The 23,729-nt window shown below is 46.8% G+C and overlaps 1 protein-coding gene across 49 annotated transcripts in view; it reads right to left on the minus strand.

The window, feature by feature from the left end:
• SORBS2 (sorbin and SH3 domain containing 2) overlaps window positions 1-23,729 on the minus strand; it is a 206,868-nt gene that overhangs the window by 47,630 nt on the left and 135,509 nt on the right. For 28 of the 49 annotated variants that reach the window (XM_071212566.1, XM_071212563.1, XM_071212599.1 and 25 more), the window contains 7 exons: window positions 21,997-22,126; window positions 18,454-18,626; window positions 13,943-14,009; window positions 13,367-13,411; window positions 10,979-11,165; window positions 8,223-8,337; window positions 766-912 (listed from right to left, as the gene is read on the minus strand). In XM_071212566.1, the coding sequence (XP_071068667.1) occupies window positions 766-912; window positions 8,223-8,337; window positions 10,979-11,165; window positions 13,367-13,411; window positions 13,943-14,009; window positions 18,454-18,626; window positions 21,997-22,126 (864 nt within the window). Of the gene's footprint in view, window positions 1-765; window positions 913-8,222; window positions 8,338-10,978; window positions 11,166-13,366; window positions 13,412-13,942; window positions 14,010-17,712; window positions 17,821-18,453; window positions 18,627-21,996; window positions 22,127-23,729 lie in introns of those variants that run through there. The other 21 variants (XM_071212588.1, XM_071212587.1, XM_071212604.1 and 18 more) reach the window with 5 other exon arrangements.

The raw sequence follows: 23,729 nt of genomic DNA on the forward strand, positions 1-23,729 counted from the left end.
CCTAGTCCTCTAGGGTGGTCTCCAGGTAGCTCTCCTGGGGAGTCACCCCATCACCTGTGGTCCTCTAGGGTGGTCTCCAGGTAGCTCTCCTGGGGAGTCACCCCATCATCTGGTCCTCTAGGTGATCTCCAGGTATGCTCCTGGTGAGTCACCCCATCGCCCTGGTCCTCTAGGGTGATCTCCAGGTAGCTCTCCTGGGGAGTCACCCCATCACCTGGTCCTCTAGGGTGATCTTCAGGTAGCTCTCCTGGTGAGTCACCCCATCGCCCTGGTCCTCTAGGGTGATCTCCAGGTATGCTCCTGGTGAGTCACCGCATTGCCCTGGTCCTCTAGGGGATCTCCAGGTAGCTCTCCTGGTGAGTCACCCCATTGCCCCAGTCCTCTAAGGTAATCTTCAGGTAGCTCTCCTGGTGAGTCACCCCATTGCTCTGGTCCTCTAGAGTGATCTCCAGGTAGCTCTCCTGGTGAGTCACCCCAATGTCCTGCCTGTTTTGGCCAGTAGCAGTTCCAGAATGGATATCTAAGCCAAATTAGGTGTGCAGACGAATGACTCAGGTGCAAGTGTGGGGAGAGCCTGGCTGTGGGTGCTGGGAGGCTTTGGGTCTGTCACATGGAGACACGGGGCCCTGGGTGAGGGAGGAGAGGGGCAGCAGGGTGGAGGCGCGTAGCCAGCCCCTGGCCATGCCTCCTCAAGTCCCTGCCAAGCCAGGGATACAGGGAACTTCCCGACAGGCATTAGCAAAGGTAAAGAAGGAAGGCGCTCACCGCGATGGGAGAGAGGGCCGAGCTGCCCAGGCTCGCTGCGGGGACGCACCGCCGGGGCGGAGGGGAAGGGCTACCAGCTACTTCTCCGAGTGGTGAAACAGACACAGGCTTCCTTGGAAGAGCTGTCGGAGGTGTTGGGAGAGGGGGCTGCAACAAAGAGGGGTGGAGGAGAACTGATTCGTTAGGTGGAGTTTCTCGATGGCCCTGCCGGGAGCCAGCTAGCGCCGCTTGGTGCCCTACCTGGCCCAGGTGGGATCTGGCACCTGGCCCAGGTGGGGCCCCTGGGGAGAACTAGACCAGGAGCCCCTCGGGAGAGGAGAAAAGAGACCCAAGCAGCCCCTGCCACCTGTCCATGTGGAGCTGGAGGGGGGTCTGGGTGGGGTTCCTACAGGGGGCTGGGGGTGCGGTGGGGCTGTGGTGTAAAACCCCTCCTTTCTAATTGGGAGAAGTCAATTTTTGCAATTGACTTGCTCCCTTCCAGAGATTTCTGAACATTGTATTTAATGTTTCATAAATGGAAAAATGCAAACACATTGAGAAAATACATACAATTACTTCAGCAATTGAAAAATCAAACACATGGCATTCATTTACCAGCGATAGCTTTTGTGCTTTAAAATAATACAAGCCTGATGGGACTGATGCAGGCTGTTCATTTTATGTTAAACCTGGATGCTTAAAGTACTATATGTGGGCTATTACTTCTTTGATAATTATCTCAAGACACTAAATAAACTTGGTGCCTTCGGCTGTACGGTATTTAAGTCAGGAAAAAAGCAAGCTCCAGTTCCCCAAGAGCCATTCGCCTTGGCCAAGAGAGGAGCTGTTATCTACTTGGACAGAGCTGTTAAGTGCTCTTCAAGGAACTCGAGGACCTCCCCAAGTGCCCACATCTTGGGTCTGGCAGGAAGGCTCTTCCGCCTTCACAGCGTTGGGAGCTTTGGGATATTCCATGTTCAAACAAAGGAACTGTTTTGACAAGAGCTTTTCTCAGGATTCTATTGAGTTGATGAGTTCTCACTATTTTGTTAATGATGCATTGTCTATATAATGGATTATACCCGAAGTGTCTTCAGAGGTGTGATTTTATTTCAATGTTTTATAATAAAAGATTGTAACAGTAACTACAGAGAGTGATAGAAAAGATTAAGACATCATGACTAAATAGTGAAAGGGCCTAAGTTATCCAGAATATGTGGCGATTATAATTATAAAGACTGAGTAGAGACCCTGGGCATATTTTCAACAGGATCCTAAGTAATAAAAGCAGAATCCAGCAGTTCCCCTGTGCAGTAGTGCAGGGCTTGATGAAGCACAGCAAGGAAATTTACACATACAGAGAAGGCCACAGGGGTGCTTTGCACTCAGACTCCCTGCTCTTCACTTGCTTAAAAATATTATTTTGCCTTACTGTTAGAATGTTATTTATACAAAAAATAAAAATCAAGGTGAGAATCTTAGTATTATATACAGGAAGATGTGTGAATCTTGATGTGTTTTCCTTTATTTACGTCAATATTTTCTTCAGTTTACATTGCAGAAGTAACAGAAAAAAAATATTCTAGGGACTAATTTGCCATTTCCCATCTACTCACCCACATTTGATTCAATAGTTGCCAAAGTAATGATTGAGATTTTGATGCCACTGAAACATTGTTTTTCTCCACTTATCATTTAGATTGATCGCTACGGCAAAGAACTCTTTCATGGAATGGTTCTGCTGACGCTGCTTTTCAGGGTAACTGACAGTAGAGAGAATCTTCCAGATTTTTTTGCTTTGTCTATGGAGGCATTTTCTTCCACATTGTTTCTAATGTTACCTACTTATGATATTATTGATTCCTGGTTTTATAATCTCTGCTCTCAAGTAATATATTTTGTTTTGCTAAGTGGAGAAGGGAATTTCTGTTGGAGGAAGCACATTTATTTAAAGAACATTTGAAGAATGCAGGGCAGTAAATTACTAAACAAGGAAGTACATTTACCAGCTACTGCAACTTCACTTCAGGAAACTATATAACAAATGCATACACTAAGACCTGATTTTAGAAATACATTCTAAGATAGAATATGGAAAAGATGTGAATATATCTCAATAAAAGTACTTAAAAAGAATATGGAAAAGGAAGCAGAAAACTTATCGGCCTGTCCCATACCTTAGAATGACAATTTTCAATAAATCATGATTTTGTAGATCAAAAATTTAATTTGTAGTTACAATGGGCAACTATCTGGAATCCACAACAATAGATATTAACAGACAAAAATATTCCCCAAATTATAATTGGTAATCTATAACCTTGGAATGCCCTTCAAGGCATGCCCTTGAGCAGCACACGGAAGGGAAAGGAATCCTAGCCAAGCTGAGTCCTCTCCCTCTGGCTGACCTCAACTCTGCTGTCCTGCAGCCGTCCAGCCTCTTATGCCTGTCCACGCCCATGGCTATGGCCTGAGGGCTCAGCACAGCCAGGGGCTCTCGCACACCAGCTCACTGGCTCAGCCCTTTCACGCGCACCTTGAAAGCATCTTTGAGTTCAGGCACATCATAGCTCAGAAGCTCATTCAGGAGCAAGAAAAATTATTCTGTGTTCACCGTGGGAAATTTTCCAATCAGAGATACACGTGCTAAAAATCAACGAAGGAGAGATTCTGTGCTCCTCCACTCACTGGTCAAAGGCGGAGCAGAGATGCTGCTGTGCAGCTTTTTAGCCTTTTTTTCCCCTCTCATTTTGGAAAAAAAGCAAATCTCTGCTTAAGACAAGTTTTGTGTCATCAGTGTAAGAGGAAGAGCTTAAGAAAAACAAAAACTAAAAATCACATATGATCCTCATTTAAACGCTACCGAGGGTGAGTAGTTTTAACATTTTGTGTCTCCTATAAATTTTAAAATACTTAGCTGCTTTCCTGTTCTCAGCATTCTTATTCAATGTAATTTGGTTCTTTAAAATATATGCTCATTAGAGTCTAAGCTTTAATGGAATTGGCTGCCATGTTTTCTTCTTTATTGTGGTTTCACAATAAATGCTATAAACATTGGTAGTTGGGGTAATTCTCCATGGTTCATGCAATCAGATGAAGCTCTTGAAATTTTAAGCTTTGAGTGACAATCTTCACTGATGAAGAAACTTGAATTCATGGAAGTTTTACATTATATTTCAACTCTGCACATTGCTTCCAAAGGTTATTTCTTTCTGCCTCTATCATTCTGTGCTGGTTTACTTATTGCAGGGAAAAATACTACCCTCGTGTTATTTTCTAGTTTTTCAAACATAAAGAGACCCTAAACAGTGCTTTTTTAAAAAAAAAAAATGTGGCTCACCTACAAATACATCTAATCAAATGGGATGTAAAGTTTTTTTATTAATATTATCCCAGGAGAGAGGAGTGTGATTGTCTCATGGAATAAGTATGATATTGATACATTGTGGGAAGATGGTTCAGGTTTGGGGCCAAGTCAGAGATAAATTCCTGGGACTGGAGGTCAAAGCCTAAGGCCCGTGCGGTCCACATGCCTAAACCTGTCGTCAGATGAACCGTGATACGTCTGTTGAGGATCATCAAGCCCTTTGCGTTGATTCCTATTTGGGCGGGGCCCGGGGCCTTTTATTCCAACAGCAGGGCGAGCGCAGTTCCTAAAGCCGCGGTTTCCTAGAGAAGCAGCAGAACGAGACCCGGCCCCTCGCCAGCCTCAGCCCTGGCTGCCCGGGTAGACCCTGAGCTCATTCAGCTGCCGTCAGTTCTGTGGTGCGCGACGAGCACAGGCCCAGGCCTGGCTGGGGAAGGCCAGTGGGGGAGGTGGACAAGTCCACAGGCCGCGGCAGCGCAGCGTGGGGGAAGTGCAGGTGCAAGGGGCACACGGCAGGGTGCGCTCTGGACCCGGGGATGTGGGGGGCTGGGGAGTGTCCAGGCCGGGACCTGGAAGGTGAGGTGAAGCCTTCCCAGTGAAGGCAGAGGCCGTGGGGGAGCCGTTCTGGCCGAGGGCTTGGCCCGTGCCAAGGGCCAGCAAGGAGGCAGCGGAGCGCTCTGCACGGCCAGAGCGGGGAGGATGGGAAGAGGAGAGACCGGAGGAGTCACATCACAAGGGTTTTGTAAACTGTGCTGAGGAATTCGGATTTTACCCTCACACAGTGGGGGCCGGGAAGAAGTGTCGGGAAGATTTTATAAAGGGCACCCTCGTGGTGGCCGGAGCCCCAGGGGACGGGCGGCTGTGGCCATCCAGGCACAAGACAGGGTGGGCCAGGAGAGAGGCGTGGCTGCAGCACCTCACCAAGGGGCTTGGAGATCACTGAGGAAGACAGGAAACCAAGATGGCACCGGGAACGCTGGGCAGACAGTGGTGCCACCTGGGAATTCAAGAGCAGCAGGGATCTCCCAGCTGTTGTGTATAATTTATGAAAATCAAATAAGACGAGCAAAGGAATATCCACAACATCCCGTGGAGTAAAGACACATGCTAGTGCATTTGTAAAACCTCAAGTGCTCATTGTCTATTTGCTGCCACATGACTTGCACCTGGCAAGCTTGAGCTCCACCCCCAGGCTTTGAGCCTCAAGTCACTCCAGGTTTATAAAAACTGCATCAATTTAGAGCTGGTCTCTGCAACACCACTTTGCAGAAAGCAGTGTTTTTTTCTGATTTGTAGAGCTAGTCAAAATGAACACAGGATTAATTAAAAACAGTAGGGCAGTCCTATAATTTAAAAAAAAAGCCCAGCCAAAATGATGCAAATGATTAGCTCAAATCATGTTTTTGTATAAGGTTGGTTCTCAGCAACTATTAAAGAGGCAAACAAAGTTTTGGTTCCTTGCATTCCTCCATTGAATGTCCATTCTCATTTCCTTCTACCTCACCAGGCTCCTCCACCTCTCCAAGCTCCTCCCACTTCACCAGGTTCCTTCTACCTCTCCAGGTTCCTCCACCTCTCCAGCTTCCACCCAGCTCTCTGGTTCCTCCACCTCTCCAGTTTCCACCCACCTCTCCAGGTTCTGTCCACTTCCAGGTTTCCTCCACCTCTGCAGTTTCCTCTACCTCTCTAGGTTTCCTCCACCTCTCTAGGTTCCCTTCACTTCAGGTTCCTCTACCTCTCCAGCTTCCACCCATCTCTCCAGGTTCCTCCACCTCTCCAGGTTCCCTCTGCCTCTCCAGTTTCCTCTACCTCAGGTTCCTCCACCTCAGGTTCCTCCACCTCTCCAGGTTCCTTCCACCTCTCCAAGTTCCTTCCACTTCTCTTTTCCTGGCTTTCCCAGTCTGTGGCTAGAGAGACCTTCAGACCCCAAATACTCAGCAACATCCATGCTCCAGATCTTTCTATCCTTCTTAGACCCATTTAAATGTGCCCCAGCTGCTCAGGGCCCAGGATTCTGGTAAAGCAAATTGAATACACTAATTTACAATAATCAAAAGACTAGCTTATTCTGCTCAAGAATAAATTGAGGTGACAATGACTGCTTGCTCAATGTGTGTCCTACGCAGCAGTCCTGGTGCAGCTGCTCACTAGTGGCCAACACACTGGACATGAGTCTTCTGGCTCAGCTCCTGGTTCCAGCCCTTGCCAGCTACACGAGCTTGGGGCAAAGATTCGTAAAGTAAGACTTGGTCTCTCCACCCGCAAAACGAGAAAGTCATGAATCTACTTTGTAGGGGTGTAGGGACCATTGCTCGAGATAAGGCATAAGCTACTTATTAGGGAGCCTGGCATGAGTCAGTGAGCTCATCAGTAAAGATGAACACTTACTGCCATTACTATTACAGCTATTTTTAAACTGAGAGTCTTCAAAGCTCTCACCCAAAAGCAAGAGTAACGAGGGAATTTCAGGAACCACGACGGAGCCCACAAATGAGCTCTCGAGGGGCTGAGGATTCTTCAGGGTCCCACTGTTTTAGCCATAGACATTAAATGACAGGCTCAAGGCCCGTGAGGGAGAGGCTATGTCTTCTTCACCACTGTGTCCTTAATACCCAGTACAATGTCTGGCACATAGCTGGTGCACAATAAATGCTGAATGAGTAAATAATAGGCATATTTGGATGGGGAAGCGTCTAACATCAATATTGTTTCCAGTGTAATCACAAGGTCCAGCTTCCTAAGAGTCTCATAAGTTATTAGAACAAGAAATAAAGTTTTGCTGTCTACATTTAAATCTGAGATCATTATTTTGCCATCTTATCTGGCTTTTTTGATTTTATGTAATGGTGACATCGTGGTTCACTTGCATCTGATCCTCACAGTTTCCGAGTATCACTGTATCATGATATTCAACCATACAACCTGGTTAATGTGCTACACGTTTGCATTGGAGCTTACAAATCAGTGGTGGTCCTTCTTTATTTCTCTCAGATTTTCTGTGACTCAGATTTTCTGTGAAGTCCTGTACTCTAAAAGGAGTTACTTGAGGAAAGGCAAAGAAAGCTTAAATAAATATCATGTATGAATTATGTCTCAAGAGCACAAACTCAAAAATGGGGCTCTAAAGAAAATCAAGGACACTCCTGCTGGGAGTGGTGAGGCAGTTTTCCAAATTGAATTTCAGGGCTTGTGGTGCATGATACACAATGCTGATGTGATCTCTTGACTACTCTTGAATGGGCTGACAAAGAAAACACTCTTTCCTGTTCATTGACACCTAAAATTCTTTTAAGGCAAGGACCTGTGTTAAATGCAAATGACATCAATTGCTTCTTTGGAAGCTGGTTTTGGTGGCGGTGCAGAGGAACTACAGAATTTCAAAGAGCTCATGAGAGCACTGGTTCACAGGGGAGCAACTCTTGGGGAAAAGAAAACTGCAGAGGCCAAGGCAGAGCCTAGCTGTTAAATCGGACTTTGAGGAGGCAAGCGTTTTTTGTTTGCATGTGATTAGAATATAAATAATTGCAATAAAAATGCTGCAAGGTTAAATGTAATCTTGATCCATTAGATTGACAATCAATCAGGAAACTTGAGGCTTGGTGACCTGAGAGGGAGTCAATAAGAATTAATTAAAACAACTTGTTATAAAAAAGACATTTGGAAGATTTCCCCATAAACCAAAGAAATATTAAGAAAGCAACATGGAAACCAAGGGCTGGAACAGCCTGGTCCATGTGTTTTGGGGAATTTAATGACTGGTTTTTCACATGAGCAAATCAGATTAGCAACTACGTGTTGCATTTACAAGGGTTTTTTCCCCTTTTTAAAAACTGAACTCATGGCCATGCTTAAGTACAGCCATATTTACGTGCAAGTGAATCCTCTCTGTCGACCTCTTTCTATCTACCTGTCTTTCTATTTATCTGAGAGTGCATCTTTACATTCTGAGACAAAATGCACAAATCATGATACAAAATAAACAGTTGATTTCTAAATAATACCAAAATAAATAAGTGACCTTTGTGACAAAACTGCTAAAACATAGAAAATCCAGATTTATCTGCCCAGGAGGGCTAGTGAACTGGCGTTCTGTTCAAGGGCGAAAGCTTACTGGTCTTTCATGCTGAAGAATCGATGACTTCCCAGGTTCATATTCAAAAATACTTCTCGGCTCTGAACGAAATTTTCTGGTGTCGACCTTTCTGTCTGGAGGATCCCAGTCATGCCTAGAAATCAATGGCAAACTATGCATTAAAACAATAATTATACTTCAAAAGCAGGTAAATAAATCTAGTCACTATCTGATTTTGAAGTTGGACTTAGCACAGATTTTTAAAATCTCTGATAAAAACTAGTCTGTAGATAGTACATTTATGTTTTGTTTTACACAATGATTTTTAAAATTTTTAAAGATGATTTCGATTACATAAATGTTACACCGAAAATATAGGGTGTATATTTTCCCATGCCCCTCCCCTTCCCACACTTTCTCCATTTACTGTTATTGTGTGGTGTATCTGTTATAATTGATGAACACATATTGAAGCATTGCTACTAACCATGGACCCTAGTTTACATTATAGTTTACCCTGTGCCCAGCATAATTTTATATGTTTTGACAAAATGTATAATGGCCTTTATCTGTCATTGCAATGACATGCAGGACAACTCCAATGTCCCAAAAATGTCCCCATATTACAATTATTCATCCCTCTCCTTCCCCTCAGAACATCTGGTGGCCACTGCGTTTGTATCAATGATGCAAGTTCTCCCATTGCTGGAATAATACTAAGTCTACTTAGTCCACAGCTGCATTCCCCACCCCCCCGCTCTCCCTTCCTTCTTTCCGAGACCATCCTGCAGCTCACTCAGAGCTCACACAAGGTTTGGAGGCAGCCAGTGACCCTCTAGTAAACCCCTGGTCCACTAATGGCAGTTGCATACTTTTGTGTTTAGAGTAAGTGGCGGTCTGCTCCATCAGGCTAGCTCCAACACACACTTCACATCTGGCCTTGTTTATTTTGCAAGCAGCATCAAAGTTTCTCTATGAAAAGCACAAAGTCTCACTTAATTTTTCACATGCAGGAGCAAGCTGCATGGCACAGAAGATCTTTCGCTGGTGTCAGCCTTGACAAGCCAGAGTTCTACATCTGTCTACTTATGCAACTTGGAATTGGCTCTTTTTCCTGAAGTAATATCTTCTAAGAGACCGCCTTTGATGGTCTTAGAAAATAAAGATTTTCTGGGTAGTGGGAGCTAAAGAAGAAGGCTTTTCCACTGGGTTGGTCATTTTTGTGGAAGGATTTTCTGGTTACAGATGGGGTGCAATTCTGACTCCGTGGAACGGTGTGGAATTCTGACTCTACTGCATGTGGAAAAGAGATGTGCTCCAAGAGAGAGAAGAATTAGAGGCAAGTCTGGCTTTCTGCTAAGTTTAAGGATTAGTTTTCAGCAAACCTCTTTTTTCTCAGTCAGATTTTCCACTTGTAATACCCAATAGTAACACTGAACCTTTTTTTCCTTGCAGAAGGCTTTTGAGATTACTTGAGACATGTATATGAAAGCCAGCTAGAAAATGTTAAGAGATTATTGTTTCTCAATGAGAGTTTATTTTTACTAAACACACAGGAGAAGTGGTATAATTAAGTGAGTTCATTTTGGTCCTATTTTTACAGCAAAAATACCATTGTGCCTAGACAACTATTTCTCAAGTTTTAGGACTTCACACTTTCTAAACATATACTCCATCATGAGGAGATTGGCTATTAAAATGAGAATCCCTTCAGACATGATGTGTCTATTTTTGTGGTGTCTTCTATGGTTGTCAGGTGCTCTTAGTGGTACAATGGGGTGTTGCAAATGATTTTTCTGGGATGGGTGTGATGGAGAGAGACCTAACAATGAGTATTAGTTTCGAGTAATTCTTATATCCTTGTTTAGTCAACACATGTACCGTGTTGACCTGCTCTACTGAGATTGCAGCAAACACTTATACAATCTTGGTTCATGATACCACAGTGACCTAAATTAGATTTGAAGTAACACGAGCAGAATTTCTACTTTTTAGACAATAAATGTGTTTCAGAGGTCAAATAAACAGAAATAATTGACATGTACTTCCTTTGGTATGACAGGTTTGAAACTAGGCAGTTAAATTTCAGTTTCCTCATATTGGAAATGTTGGATTTATTATTTTAAAATTTCCCTCTGGTACCCAAAAATATCTTTTGAAAGCAAAGGTTGTTCATAAACCAAATAAGACATTAGTTAAAAGCGTCTGTCTGTGACTCATTTCCAGCAGACTTTTGAGATGATACTAATACTCATTTCCCCACTGCAATATTTTTATAGGAACTTTTCACACCACAATATTTACAAGCATACTTTTTTAGGCACCAGGGATTGAACCTGGGACCTTGTACATGGAAAGCAGGTGCTCAACCACTGAGCTACACACGCTCCCCTAAAAGCACACTTTAATGTGTCATTTTTTAAATTAGCATTATGACTAGTAATCCCACTTTTGGATGACCTTTATTGGGAGCTCACTATGAGCCAAGTATGAGGTTTAGCATTTTCCCCGTATTCTATCACTTAATTTTGACAGCAACCCTATAAGACATATTCTACTTGAGTCCCATATGGAGAGGAAATGCGTTTTAGAAAATGGAAGTAACTTGTTCCGCTCACATAGGTGAGACGTGCAGGGCAGGGCTCAAATTCCGCTCTGTTAAATCCAAAGCCCACCTGTACGGGAACAGGATCGCAGGTACATGATCTCCCTAAGGCAAGCACTGGGGCCTCTGCTGGACGCCCTGGGCCCCGTTTCTCCCCAGCTCTATGGGCCACTCCTGGGAAATGCCTTACTTCTCCATGGAAGCGCGGTCTCCCGGCCGGAGCGGGGGCACGGGGGGCGGCGCGTGGAGAGGCACCGGGGAGCTCGCGTCCTTGAAGGCACCCGAGCCGTTGTCCGAGACGCTCTTGGAGAGGGGCCTGTAGGTCTGCGTCTTTGCCGCAGGGTGGGACTGCGCGCCGAAGGGGGGGCTGTGCAGGCCTGCGTGGAAAAGCAGACAAGAAACCAGGCGGGCCCCGTTTTAACAGCACATCGGCCAGCTCCCGAAATGATGGTCAGTAAGCACATTCACGAGGCATATTCTTTAGCATGCGATACATGAGCACTGATTGCAGTAAATACTCATGAGTTAATCAGGAATTGGTAATAATCTGACTGGTACTAGGAATAAATTTACAGTTACTCAGCAGATTTTCTCCTTGCTAATACAAACTGATAAAACATAGTAGTTAAGGTTTTAGAAGAACAATAAACTACTTAACAGAACTGTTTCCAAATATCTTTTAATACTTTCAAAGTTCTGATTTACATATGAAAACTGAGACATTAATTACAACCAAACACAATATTGAACGATTAGCAGGTGCTGTGTGAGGCACTGGAAACTCGTAACATGCTAACAGCGCATTTGGGAAATGAGCCACACATGGAATGATGGTTAGGCATAATTAGTAATATTTGATAAAGGCCGAAGGAGGAAAGTATGAGATGGAGGTGACCAGCTTGGCACTGAAGCGTGAGGAGGGGCAGGTGGGGAAGAGGGTGGCAGGCATGGCACAGGAACAAACAGTGGAGCGGAAGTGCAGCCACAGGGCAGCGGAGGTGGCTAAGGAGAACAGGAAGTCCTGGCTGCCGTGGCTTCGTCCACAGAGTAAAAGAAAAAACCAGGTTCTCTCTAACAGGCCCTACAAGTAATATGTGATTAATGTTCAATTTACTAATTCCTAATGTGAGACAAAATTTAATATTAAAAAAAAGTGATTAAAGGTCTGAGTGGCCTGCAACCTGCATCCTTTGGCCTGAGTCTGTTTTCTCTCTGCTGTTGTGGAAGGCACATGCAAATTTCCAAGACAAATGAAAAGACACCTATTGTTTTCCTGGACATGACCTTCAAGGCCAAATAAAGGAGGTGAGTATGGGGTGTGTGTCCTCAGGAATAAAAGCTCAGATGTACATCCTGCTACCCAAGGGGCTGGGCCCTACAAACGGGGGGGCTGCAACCGGCTGGTCTTGTTATATTTGTTTTCCCCTGTTTGTCTCTGGAGACCAGTGGCAACATTTTTAACAGGAAGAGGGTCTCGGGGCTGGTCTCCAGGAAGGGAGAAGCTCCTGCCATTCTGAGGCCGGGCTGGGAAGGGGACCAAGGTGAGGGCACAGCTGCAGCTGGGAGCTGGGGCTGGGGGCTGCCGGGCTGGGGGCTCCCTGGGTTGGGGGCTCCCTGGGTTGGGGGCTCCCTGGGCTGGGGGCTCCCTGGGGCTGGGGGCTGCTGGGGCTGGGGGCTCCCTGGGTTGGGGGCTCCCTGGGCTGGGGGCTCCCTGGGGCTGGGGGCTGCTGGGGCTGGGGGCTGCTGGGGCTGGGGGCTCCCTGGGCTGGGGGCTGCCGGGGCTGGGGGCTCCCTGGGCTGGAGGCTGCCGGGGCTGGGGGCTCCCTGGGTTGGAGGCTGCTCGGGCTGGGGGCTGCAGGGGCTGGGGGCTCCCTGGGCTGGGGGCTGCCGGGGCTGGGGGCTGCCCGGACTGGGGGCTGCCGGGGCTGGGGGCTACCGGGGCTGGGGGCTGCTTGGGCTGGGGGCTGCCAGAGCTGGGGGCTGCCTGGGCTGGGGATGCCCTAAGAAAGGACAGCCACAAGAAGAGGCTGGCTGGGTCTGTGGGGGGCCACGGCGTCACTCAAGAGCCCCTCCCTCTCTGCAGGCACCCCTCAGCTGCTGTGACCTAGCCGCGTTGCTGTGTCACTGCGTCACGGTCACGGAGTCAGAACAGGCGCCGTCCAGCGACGCTGCATTTGGAGCGGAAGCATGAACGCGGCCAGGAAGCACTTGGCCTGACTTGTTTTTGCAGCCGGGTGTCTGAAAGACTTTGTGCAGCTGCAGCCACTCTCTCCACTGATAAAAGAACTTCATCTTATTTTGCACTGAGGGTGATGGCTGCCCCCTCACACCATCCTTCTCCCTTTGGTTAAAAATCCCTGAAGCCAAGACTCAACTAACAGTGGGAATGAATGAGGCAAAACTGCATTAGTTCTCATTTTCATGAGAAAAGACCAATTCTTTTGTTAGGCATGCTCTGAGTAAAGGGAAAAAAAAGAAGGATTCTCAGAATTACAGAATGGTGAAAAATGGATTGTATAGTTCTTCCAAACACTGCTGAGCAAACAATATTCAGTGCAAGCAAGGAAACCCATCCTACCTGCATTGTACGTATAAGGAGTATTATACATGTCTGTGTCATCATCTAGAAAATGAAACACAAATATTATGGTAATACAGAGTCTCTCACCGTATCATAGCAAGAGAGCAGAACTTCAGAGAAACAAGAGAGATTTGTTAGAAACCAACGGAGTTCCTCGTTCGCAACACTGTTCTGTATTTTCAACCCCTGCTCTTGGCCAGTCTCTTCCTCCTGCCTTGCTCACTGCCTCCTGGGGGTCAGGCACTCCTTCCCTGGGGCCTAAGACCTCTGGCAGGGGCTGAGCAGCCCCTCAGGCACGCAGGGCTGGGAACAATGAGCAGACGACTCCCTGCTCCAACTGTGGGTGCGGGAGACCCAGGGGTGACCCCAGAGCACCTGCTATGCCTCCCAGGGCACCGTGGCAGCGGCTTCCTGGCTGCCCGGGAGGCAGGTGCACAGGGGATTTGAGGGATGATGTGAAGAGGGCAAAGAGAGAGGAGCACGGAGAAGACACGGGGGGCCGTGAAGGGGGCTGGGGTCTCGGCACTGTGCTTCAGCCCTCAGGGTCGGTTCAGAAACCAGAAAGGCTCTCACCGGGCTTGTGCACCATGTGGATCTGCTTGAACATGGTCTTGTACCAGTCCTTCGGCCGGTCCACCGTCTACAAGAGAGAACGGTCACAGTCACAAGCTGGTTCCACATAAACAGGACTCCTCCATGGTTTTCTCTCCGTAGTTTCTCTTTTTAAGCACACTTCTATTCTGTGGTAAAATTCTCTGTCTCTTTCTTGTTACATGATGACAATGTCAGCAATATAGATACGTTGCTTGTAACTATATTGCCCCTGGTTTGACGTTAGGCACAGTTGAAACAAGAGATGATTTGTTTTTTTTTCTTAAATCATAACCGTATCCTGACACTAGATAGCTGATATTTGCACAAAAGTATTTGTAAAAAATTCACTGAATGAAAGTAATAATTGTTAATAGCTTGCTTAATTTCTTTTGGTGATAATTGCTTTTTATCCTAAAAACTTTTTGAGTGTTCTGTTCAAGGTATTGTTTTTAGAATTAACTAGTGAATGTTTTTTTGACTCAAACTATTCTGATCAGTGTCGACTTAGAAAAATAAATGTGATATTTATGAGTCTAAGTACTAAAATACCAAATATAGTAGAAAATCCACAGTCCTACAGTAAAGCTGGAAACGTAGATGTTGTTTTGCAATTTCTTTAATGTGATAATAAATTGTATAAGTATATGGATTTGCCTGGCTGAACTGTAAGTTCCTGGAGGGTAGAGACCCCTTATGTGCTTCAGCCTTTGGCATAATAGAAATAGCAGTGGAGAGAAAACCTTAATGCCAGGTCATCCAAGACTCAAATCTTGGTTCCTTTGCTCACCATTTAATGTCGTTTAGTGATTTGCATTTGGGCAAGTTAGAGAACCATTTTGAGTCTCAATTTTCTTCTCTATAAAATGAAATTATATGTACATCATAAGATTACGATGGAAACGAATGAGATAAGGTACACAAAAGGACCTAAAACCAAGCCTGGGCCATAAGCACTAATACTAGGGGAACAGCGAGCGCCTGTGGAATGAGACGAGTGTAGAGGCTGCCCGGTCTGGACCCGGCTCTTCCAGAAGCTACTTGGGCAAGAAACTTGATCACTCTATGGACAGTTACTAAATATACTAGATTTTCCAAGACAGCCCTCGTGATTTAAAATATTCTGTTAGGAATGCCACAAAAATATCCTAGTCCTTGCTAGGCTGAACTTTGGCTTAGATTCTATATCCCAATTTTTCTTTTGGAGAGGTGGACACTACGTTTTTCCGTCTGGACATTTAGGGTTTTGTTCTACATCTAAGAACACACGATTCTGATCATCGCCACAGATATCAATGACCTGACGGACTCCGTGGCTTTGCTGAGCATTCTAGGCTCTTCCGAGTGAGCACAGTGAGGCGGTCATCACGTGGATTAATTAGGCAAACGGAGCTGGCGGGAGGGGGCGCAGGGATGGAGTCGGCGTCTAGCTGTTATTGGGCTCAGTGTAGCAGAACCCGTATCTTTAAGGGACCCTTCCTTTCATAAAAGAACTGCTCTTTCATTAAGCTTCATCGCCTTTTCAGAATTAAGCAAGACATAACTGTGCAAAAATGTTTTCCAGGCCTACCTGGCCACAGTCCACGGCAACGAGGAAGCCCCGTACGTCGGCTAGATCACTGTATATGGCAATTTGTCCTGGCAGATGGGGCCTGGTGGAGGGGCCTCAGCCCCAGGCCTCTGCCGGCTTTATATGGTGAACACAGAGGTGCCAGGAGAGAAAAGCCCAGTGGTAGGCAAAGGGGAGTCGAAACTGTATAAGGGACACCAAAACCCTACATCCCTTTCTAAAAGAAGCACGCTCAGCACTTAAAGGTGCTTTTCTTAAAGTACCATTGTGGAGATTCTTAGGCCTAATACTGAGACTGAGAAAATAGAGATCTACTTGAGCTTGAAGAATTTTACATTTGTAGGCACCTTTCAGAATTATTTTGGATGGACAATAAGTACTAGTATTTTACTATTCAGTAGTTTTATATAATACAGACAGAGCATTCCCAAGCTTTTACATTGCTAAAGTTTGCAACATATCAGCACTCTGCATAGATTTGACATGGCAGAGATTTCCAACGAGGGAAAAGAGGCATATTTTCTACACACCAGTAGGCAGTTGTTATTCTGTTCTATTTTTGACCCTTCTCAGCTTTGAAAATTCTCAGACAAGTGTGATATTAGAGCGAGAAGAAAAGAATCTTGTTTTTCTCTGAACTAGCAGGCCCTACATCGCACAGTCCCCCAGGGCCTGAGCCCTGGTGGTTTTGCTGTTGACGACGGCAGCGAGAGGCTAGCTGGGTGTCCAGCTCCCGGGGGAGCCCCTCTGGGAAGCGGCTTCCCTCCCCTGAAATAGCTCAAAGGTGCAGCTTGCTGACTCGGCTCTCTAGAATTTCTGCTACTTTTCTGTTTCCTAGGCACTAGCTGTTATTGAGAATGTACCTCTGACATGGCATGCGGGACGCTGCGCGTGTGTGGTCGAGACCCTGAGCTGAAGCTACTGTGAGCCAACGTGGAGTCTGAGAACCATGACTTTCTCCATGGATGAGAAAGGAAAACGGCCTTGGAGATTCTTGGCCTGCTGTGGCTCAAGGAGGGCCTGTCTCAACATTTATAAACACAGCTGAACTTGGATGTACTCTGTAGGGCTGAAAAATAGTAAATGTGAGTAAGAGCCTTCACAGACCTGTGCTTTCTTTGCAGTTTTAAAGCTCTAAATAAGAGCACAAGTGCACATGAAGATCAGGGTTCCTTATAAGGAACTTCTGTGTTGCTTATATTTTATTATCGATTTCAGAGAAGGGAAACTAGCATTAAATGTCTAGTGTATGTGTTTGGTTATACATGTTTGAACAGGCTTTGAATTTGGCTTTAGACGAGAGATATAAAGATGGTAGTATTGTTTTAACTTCACAAACCATCCACAGCATCTCGCTTTTCCGTTTTAAAAACTAAGAAAGCACAGCTTTGCTATTTAAGGAAATTATGTCTTAAGGATTAAAAAAAAAAAAGGACCAGGTTTGCATGGCCATTTGTACTTGTCAGTTATTGATTTAAAAATACACCCAGAGGTCTCAGGTATAATCCTTTCACTCAGAATCCACAACTACCTAGAATTAGTGTTGTTTTAATTTGTGTATACGCTATGCCCCAAGGTGGACAATTACACACCATACCTATATCCCTACATTACTAGAAAAACATTTCAATTTTAACTATTCGGAATCAAGTTTTAAAAGGAAACAAACAAAAACGACCATTACCAGAAACATGCAATTTTCCTAAGGTAAAGAATCTGTCACAGTCCTTGAACTTTTTCTAGCACTTAAAAATAACCATCGCTGTTCCACATAGATTTTTTAAGACTTAATAATTAGTCACACTGCAGCATTCCCACAATCGAAGAGTGTAAAACCCCAATCCAACAACTGCTAGACAGATTTACTTTTTGGCTTCTAACTCCCATGCAGATGTCTAAAATAGTCCATTTTAAACTCTGTCTGTAGAACATAATCCCCACATAATATATGCAATTTCAGGGAGAGAGAAAGGAAGCCTCCACACATTCCCTTCAGTTCTTTCCGAGTGTTTCTGATTGTACCTCTGCTTTTGGGGTGTCTTTCCCATTACTCCCTCTGCCAGCATCTCCACCGCCCCAGCTCTGCATGCCAGGGGGCCCTCCTGGCAGCCCCTATCCCCCACGTGCTGCTGCCAGGCAGTGCCCCCAGCCGGAAGCCTTCTCTACCTCCCCCAAGCTTCACCTGCACAGGTGCTGCCGCTCGCATGCTGCCTCGACCTCCGGAGTCCAGGGGACTGCTCAGCCGCGCCTGCTGCCCCTGTGCTCTGTGGCCGCCGCGCTGCTGCGCTCTGCCAGAAGGGGCTGCCCTGGCACACTGAGCAGCCTCGGCAGGGCTGAAACCGGCTCTCGCACTTGCCGTCCCTGGGGAGCCCTCAGCCGGCAGAGATGCAGAGGGCACCGGAACTGCCCTTCCCTGCAGCAGCCTTTCCTTTCCAGGACCTGAGCTCCCGCCCTCCAGCATCTCACCTCCCGACTCCCAGCTCGCGGCCCCAAAGTCCTGGTGTCGACACATCCATCCCAAGAAACGAATCTCTGGCTTATGTGCCACGCAAGTCAGGAGAGCCCGCGCTTGGCTCGCCAGTGCCCCCACACCCCTTGAGAACAGGTAATAAACATCATCTATCATTTAACAAAATCTCAGTTTTGATGGCTTCTCACTAAAATGGAGAAAACATGGACTTATTTTCAGTCGGCAGCTCTCTTTTGTGTTGACAGAGCACCCTATTCCTGAGGCTTCCACGGGCAGCCCTCACGGTAGGAGGGCTCAGGTGTGCAAGGCCATGGACTCGGGTGTGCAAGGCCATTGGCTCGTGGTGCAAGACCATGGGTTCAGGTGTGCAAGGCCATGGGTTCAGGTGTGCAAGGCCATCGGCTCGCGGTGCAAGGCCATCGGTGACTCATGCTGTGCCCCAAGGTTCCCTACCGTTCTAATTGCCGTGGGGATGCCGGATTCATCCACGGGCCCGATGCCTGGGTAATGGGGCGCCTTGATGACGGTCACTCTCCGTTCCTCCTCCGAGGACCGGCACAGGGGCATCGAGCTGCCTGTCGAGCCGTCCAGGGACTGCGCGTGCTGCGGGTATGGCTCGGCGGAATCTGGGGAGAGAGTGTGGTGGAACACAATGAGGTGATGTCCAGGGAGGCGGGTGTAAGCGTGAGATGCCCAGGGGCCGTGAGCATGTGTGCGATGCCCAGGGACCCCCATGTGCCTGTGTGGGATGCCAGGGAGTCATCTTCATGGATGTGGTGTCCAGGGAGCCGTGCACATGTGTGCGATGCCCAGGGAGCCGTGTGTGTGAGACACCTAGGGAGCCGTGCACATGTGTGCAATGCCCAGGGACCGTGAGCATGTGTGCAAAGCATGATGCCCAGGTGTCATCTTCATGGATGTGGTGTCCAGGGAGCCGTGTACATGTGTGTGATGTCCAGGGATCCGAGTGTAAGTGTGAGACACGGGAGCCGTGCACATGTGCGCAATGCCCAGGGACCCCCGTGAACCTGTGCGTGATGCCCAGGGAGTCACCTTCATGGATGTGATGTCCAGGGAGCCACGTACCTGTGCGTGATGTCCAGGGATCCGAGTGTAAGTGTGAGACACCTAGGGAGCCGTGCACATGTGTGCGATGCCCAGGGAGCCGTGTGTAAGTGTGAGACACCTAGGGAGCCGTGCACATGTGTGCGATGCCCAGGGAGCCGTGTGTAAGTGTGAGACACCTAGGGAGCCATGCACATGTGCGTGATGTCCAGGGACCGTGAGCATGTGTGCAAAGCATGATGCCCGGGTGTCATCTTCATGGATGTGATGTCCAGGGAGCCGTGCACATGTGTGTGATGTCCAGGGATCCGAGTGTAAGTGTGAGACATGGGAGCCGTGCACATGTGTGTGATGTCCAGGGATCCGAGTGTAAGTGTGAGACACGGGAGCCGTGCACATGTGTGCGATGCCCAGGGACCCCCGTGAACCTGTGCGTGATGCCCAGGGAGTCACCTTCATGGATGTGATGCCCAGGGACCGTGCACAACTATGTAAAAAAATTATTTAAAATTTTTAATTAATTTTAACATGATCTGATACATTTGCCTTTACTTTAAAATATTAAAACTATGATGCTTTGCCCTTTGAGGACAAATATTGCCCTAAGGATATAAAGTAGATGAGGTTTACTATGTTTCTATTGTCCTGTTACTTTTATGAGCCACTGAGTACATGTGTGCTCTCTATATTCTGATGACTGTGACTTCACAGGAATATATGAAAATCAACATTACTGTTCATCTGTACAACTGATAATATAACTTCTTGTTTTGCTGTAATTAATTTCAAAATTTTGGGAATGAAGAATGACAATTTGGATATATTGCTATACATTAGTTTGGCAGCTCTTCCCCCCGAAAGTTCTCTTTATGTGTGGCTGCGAAAGTCCTGATGTCCGGATGGGAATGACCCCTCTCTCCTCCCTCTCTCCTCTCTCCCTCTCTGTCTCTCCTCTCTCTCACATGCACTTTTAAAAACATATGCATATATATTAATATTCTTCATAACAATTTTAAATGTTTTTAAATATTTAACTCATTATTATAAGAATTAGAGATACAGTCTTTGTAAGCTAAAAATCCATTAGAATATTTACTACTATTACAATTATTATGCTTATTTTCAATTTTCAACAGAAAATCATTTCCAGTCAGTTTCTGATGAAGACTGAATAAAGCTAGGAGTAAAATCGCTTCATGTGCTGCTGCATGTAAAAGCAGTATCTTTTCCAAGCAACACCACGCTAAGATACAACGTGATGTTTGACTCTGATTTTCTATTAATTTCTAAGAAGGATTTGAGTGGGCAAACATGAGGCTAGTATTTCTGTCAAGCAACAAATTTTTTTGAGTGCCAATTATGTGCAAAGTCCCCAATTAAGTAAACAATATTAACTATCTTCATATAGGGTTCATAGGACTCTATGAATTTATCTTAAATAACACAAAGTCACCCTTTATTTTATATTCTCTTATAAAATGCTCATTATCTTTTTTCCTCAAATGAACACCAAGTTCCTCTAGGCTAGGACAGGCCAGTATATTCTCCTTGGGACATAACTCAGCACTAGCCAATTGGCATTTGCTTGATAATTATACAGGGTATTTCTTTCCAAAATACATGGTTTATTTGCAAAATCCATCCAGTGGTATGCATAAAATCAAAGGCTGTCTACAGTCCGATACTTGTATTTTTGGGAGAGGTGGGAGAGATACACCTGAGAACATTAAAACAGGCAATGGGAGAAAGGCTTTGATAATCATTATTGTGAAAATGCCCGGGGTAGTATAACTTGTGATAATGCATAGCTCCGTAAATAATTCAGGTGTAGTGAAATTCCGTTATAATACTCCACATAGGACTGATTGTTAAAGGGTAAAGTTTCATCACCAGGAAGTTCTCGTTTCTTATGCCCTAAAAGAGCATCGGCGTCAGATCCCTGGAGCAGCACTAGAGAAGGCCCAAGCACAGCGGCTTCTCCTTAACGAGCCCCACGGCACCGCTTAAAACCTACCGACCTCGTGCCCGCGGGAGCCGAGCGCGCAGCGAGCAGAGCACCTGCTGGTGGGCGACTGACCTCGTGCCGGCGGGAGCCGAGCGCGCAGCGAGCAGAGCACCTGCTGGTGGGCGACTGACCTCGTGCCAGCGGGAGCCGAGCGCGCAGCGAGCAGAGCACCTGCTGGTGGGTGACTGCACGGGAGTGCGGGGCCTCGGGGTGAAGCCGTGCCAGCTATCTGGGGTTGGAGGACCACCCGCCTCCCTCGAGCCCCCTTGGCCTCAGGTGTCTGGAGGACTTGTTGCTGCTCAGCATCTCAGAGGTTTGTCCAGGAGCCTCTTGTGCCACTTTCTAGGCCACTCGACCACGTTTTACCACGTGAATGTGTGCCCGCCATTCCACGGTGGGTCTATGACCAGAAGGCTCTAGGACAGCGCACACTCACCTTCTGGACAAATGGGCTCATCTTTTAGAGATGGAGATCTCTCTTCACCTAGTCTCTAAGGGGCTAAGAGATCTACACATAGAACTGCAGGACCACGTCTCTGGCTCGCTTCAGTGACGGCCCTCCAGCCTCAAGCTGGATAAATTCAGCGCCAGTGGTTCACTACCTCCTGGGGCACAGTTCCTTCTTCTCTCCACCAAAAGAATTTTCTAGCACGAAAGCTATTCCACAAATGAACCCGGTGCCCCCGCTACGGACGGATCCGCCACCAGGGAAGGAACCACCTGCGCCCCCTCTCCCCAGCCCCCGGCTTTCACACCTCCTGCGGCGCGTCCAGGCGCGGACACAGCTGGCACCTGGCGACCCCAGCGCGGCTTTGGGCGCGCACCTGCTCCCCTGGCACGGGCAAGGGGGTGGCGTCCGGCCGGGGCCCCCTCTTGGGAGGCACACTGGAGGCCTTGCCCTGGCATGGGGATGAGTGGGCACTTACCCAGCGACCTGCCGTGCTGCATGATGACGCTGGAGTTGAGGGAGGCCGGGAGGGAGTAGGCAGCCGGGGAGAACGGCCTCCGGGAGAAGCTCCTTGGACTGGCGGCCCCGGAGCCTCCGTTCACCACGATCTGGCTCGGAGAGAAGCGTCAAGCACCGTTAGAGCACCCCTGGGGGACGTCCCCTCCACGCTCCGACAGGCTTCATTCACTTGGAAAAGGGACTCGGAGGGGCAGGGGGTGCTTCCTCAGCCTCCTTTCTGCCCCCTCCTCTGGGCAGAGTCCCTGTGTAGGTCAAGGGCCAAGGGGGCGACTAGGACCCAGCAGCGAGCAAACGGGTGGGTGTGGGGGGGACGCAGGGCCTCCTCGCAGGTAAGTCTTGTGAGCAGGACGTCCCACTGCCCTGGTGCTGGAGCCACATCCGTGTTCCCTGACCGGAGAACAGAGGTGGGCTCTCAGAACAGGCGTTTCCAGAGCAGGTGACCAGCACAGGTGCTTGCATTTAGGTATCAGGTGGCTTCCCAGGCCTGTTCTAGGAGAATCAGAGCCCTGGCCAAGCGCTAGAACGGCATGTCAAACTGTTTGATTTTCCCTGCTCTAATCTCTTTTAGCACTTTAGAAGCCTGTGATTGGTTTCTTATTAACTTATTGTTTCAATGGTTTTGTAGCTGAGTATTTTATATCCCCACGTGGGAGACTGCCATCCGCATGCTTCTTTTACATCCTCTCACATGCAGCTGGGTGCTAGTTGCGTAGGAGACGGTCAGTAGGCATGCACTGTGGCTGAGCTGAACGCTCAGCGCAGGGAGGCTGAGGGCACTGCTGAGAGCTCACCTGTCCATCTCAACTCAGCACTGGCACTTGGGAGAGAAGAATGCCTGCCAGCGAGACAGACCTCGCAGCTACGTGCTCACAAACACTCATAGGCACGTCGATAAAGAACTTTGATTTCAGAACCTTTCCTATCTATTTTAAAACAAAATAAACTTCTACTATCGCGGCCTGAAGCATAGATGGATGATTAATTGCATTTCTACACAATTTCACTTTGAAGCAAACATGGTTTCAAGTGATTTAGAACATAGCACCTAACTCCTAGAATCACTAAGCATCTAGTTGAGAGCTGGTTAAGTACTGCGCAAAGCTGTTAAAGGAATTGCTCTCATATCAGAGAGCATATCTTGTGGATGTTCTACTTGCAAGAGCACTGGCTGTTCAGGCAGTATGAGGTATGGACCTGCCAAATACTTGAGGGCCCTTTTGAAATTTTGATGGGTGCTTTGAGATTGGTTGATCTTATGTTTTTACTATTCCTATATTAGTGTTAAAAACAAGAGACTTATTAAAAATCATGTTACCGGGTTACTAAACTTAGGAAAGTTGCCCTGAATCTTATTTTAATGGTTTCAATAATATTAATTATGCATAAAAAAACCCAAAATCACTGAAAGCGGACCACTTATTCTTTATTTTAACTGAAAGCAGACCACTTATTCTTTATTTTAATCAATCAGGATTTTACTAATAAAATACCACTAGAATCTTAGAAAATACTCTGTCTTTATAATGAGTTAATTATTAAGGATAATATCTTATAGAGAATCAATGTGCCATTTAAAATGCTCCTTGAAATTAATTTCAAACAGTCAGCTCCAACTGGGCTCATAAGACTCAGGCTCTGGAAAAGTCTTAAAAACAGAAAAGTAAACGGGTGAGTACATAAACTTATATACTG

This window comes from Dasypus novemcinctus, chromosome 29, assembly GCF_030445035.2.
Source record: "Dasypus novemcinctus isolate mDasNov1 chromosome 29, mDasNov1.1.hap2, whole genome shotgun sequence".
NCBI classification, from domain to species: Eukaryota; Metazoa; Chordata; class Mammalia; order Cingulata; family Dasypodidae; genus Dasypus; species Dasypus novemcinctus.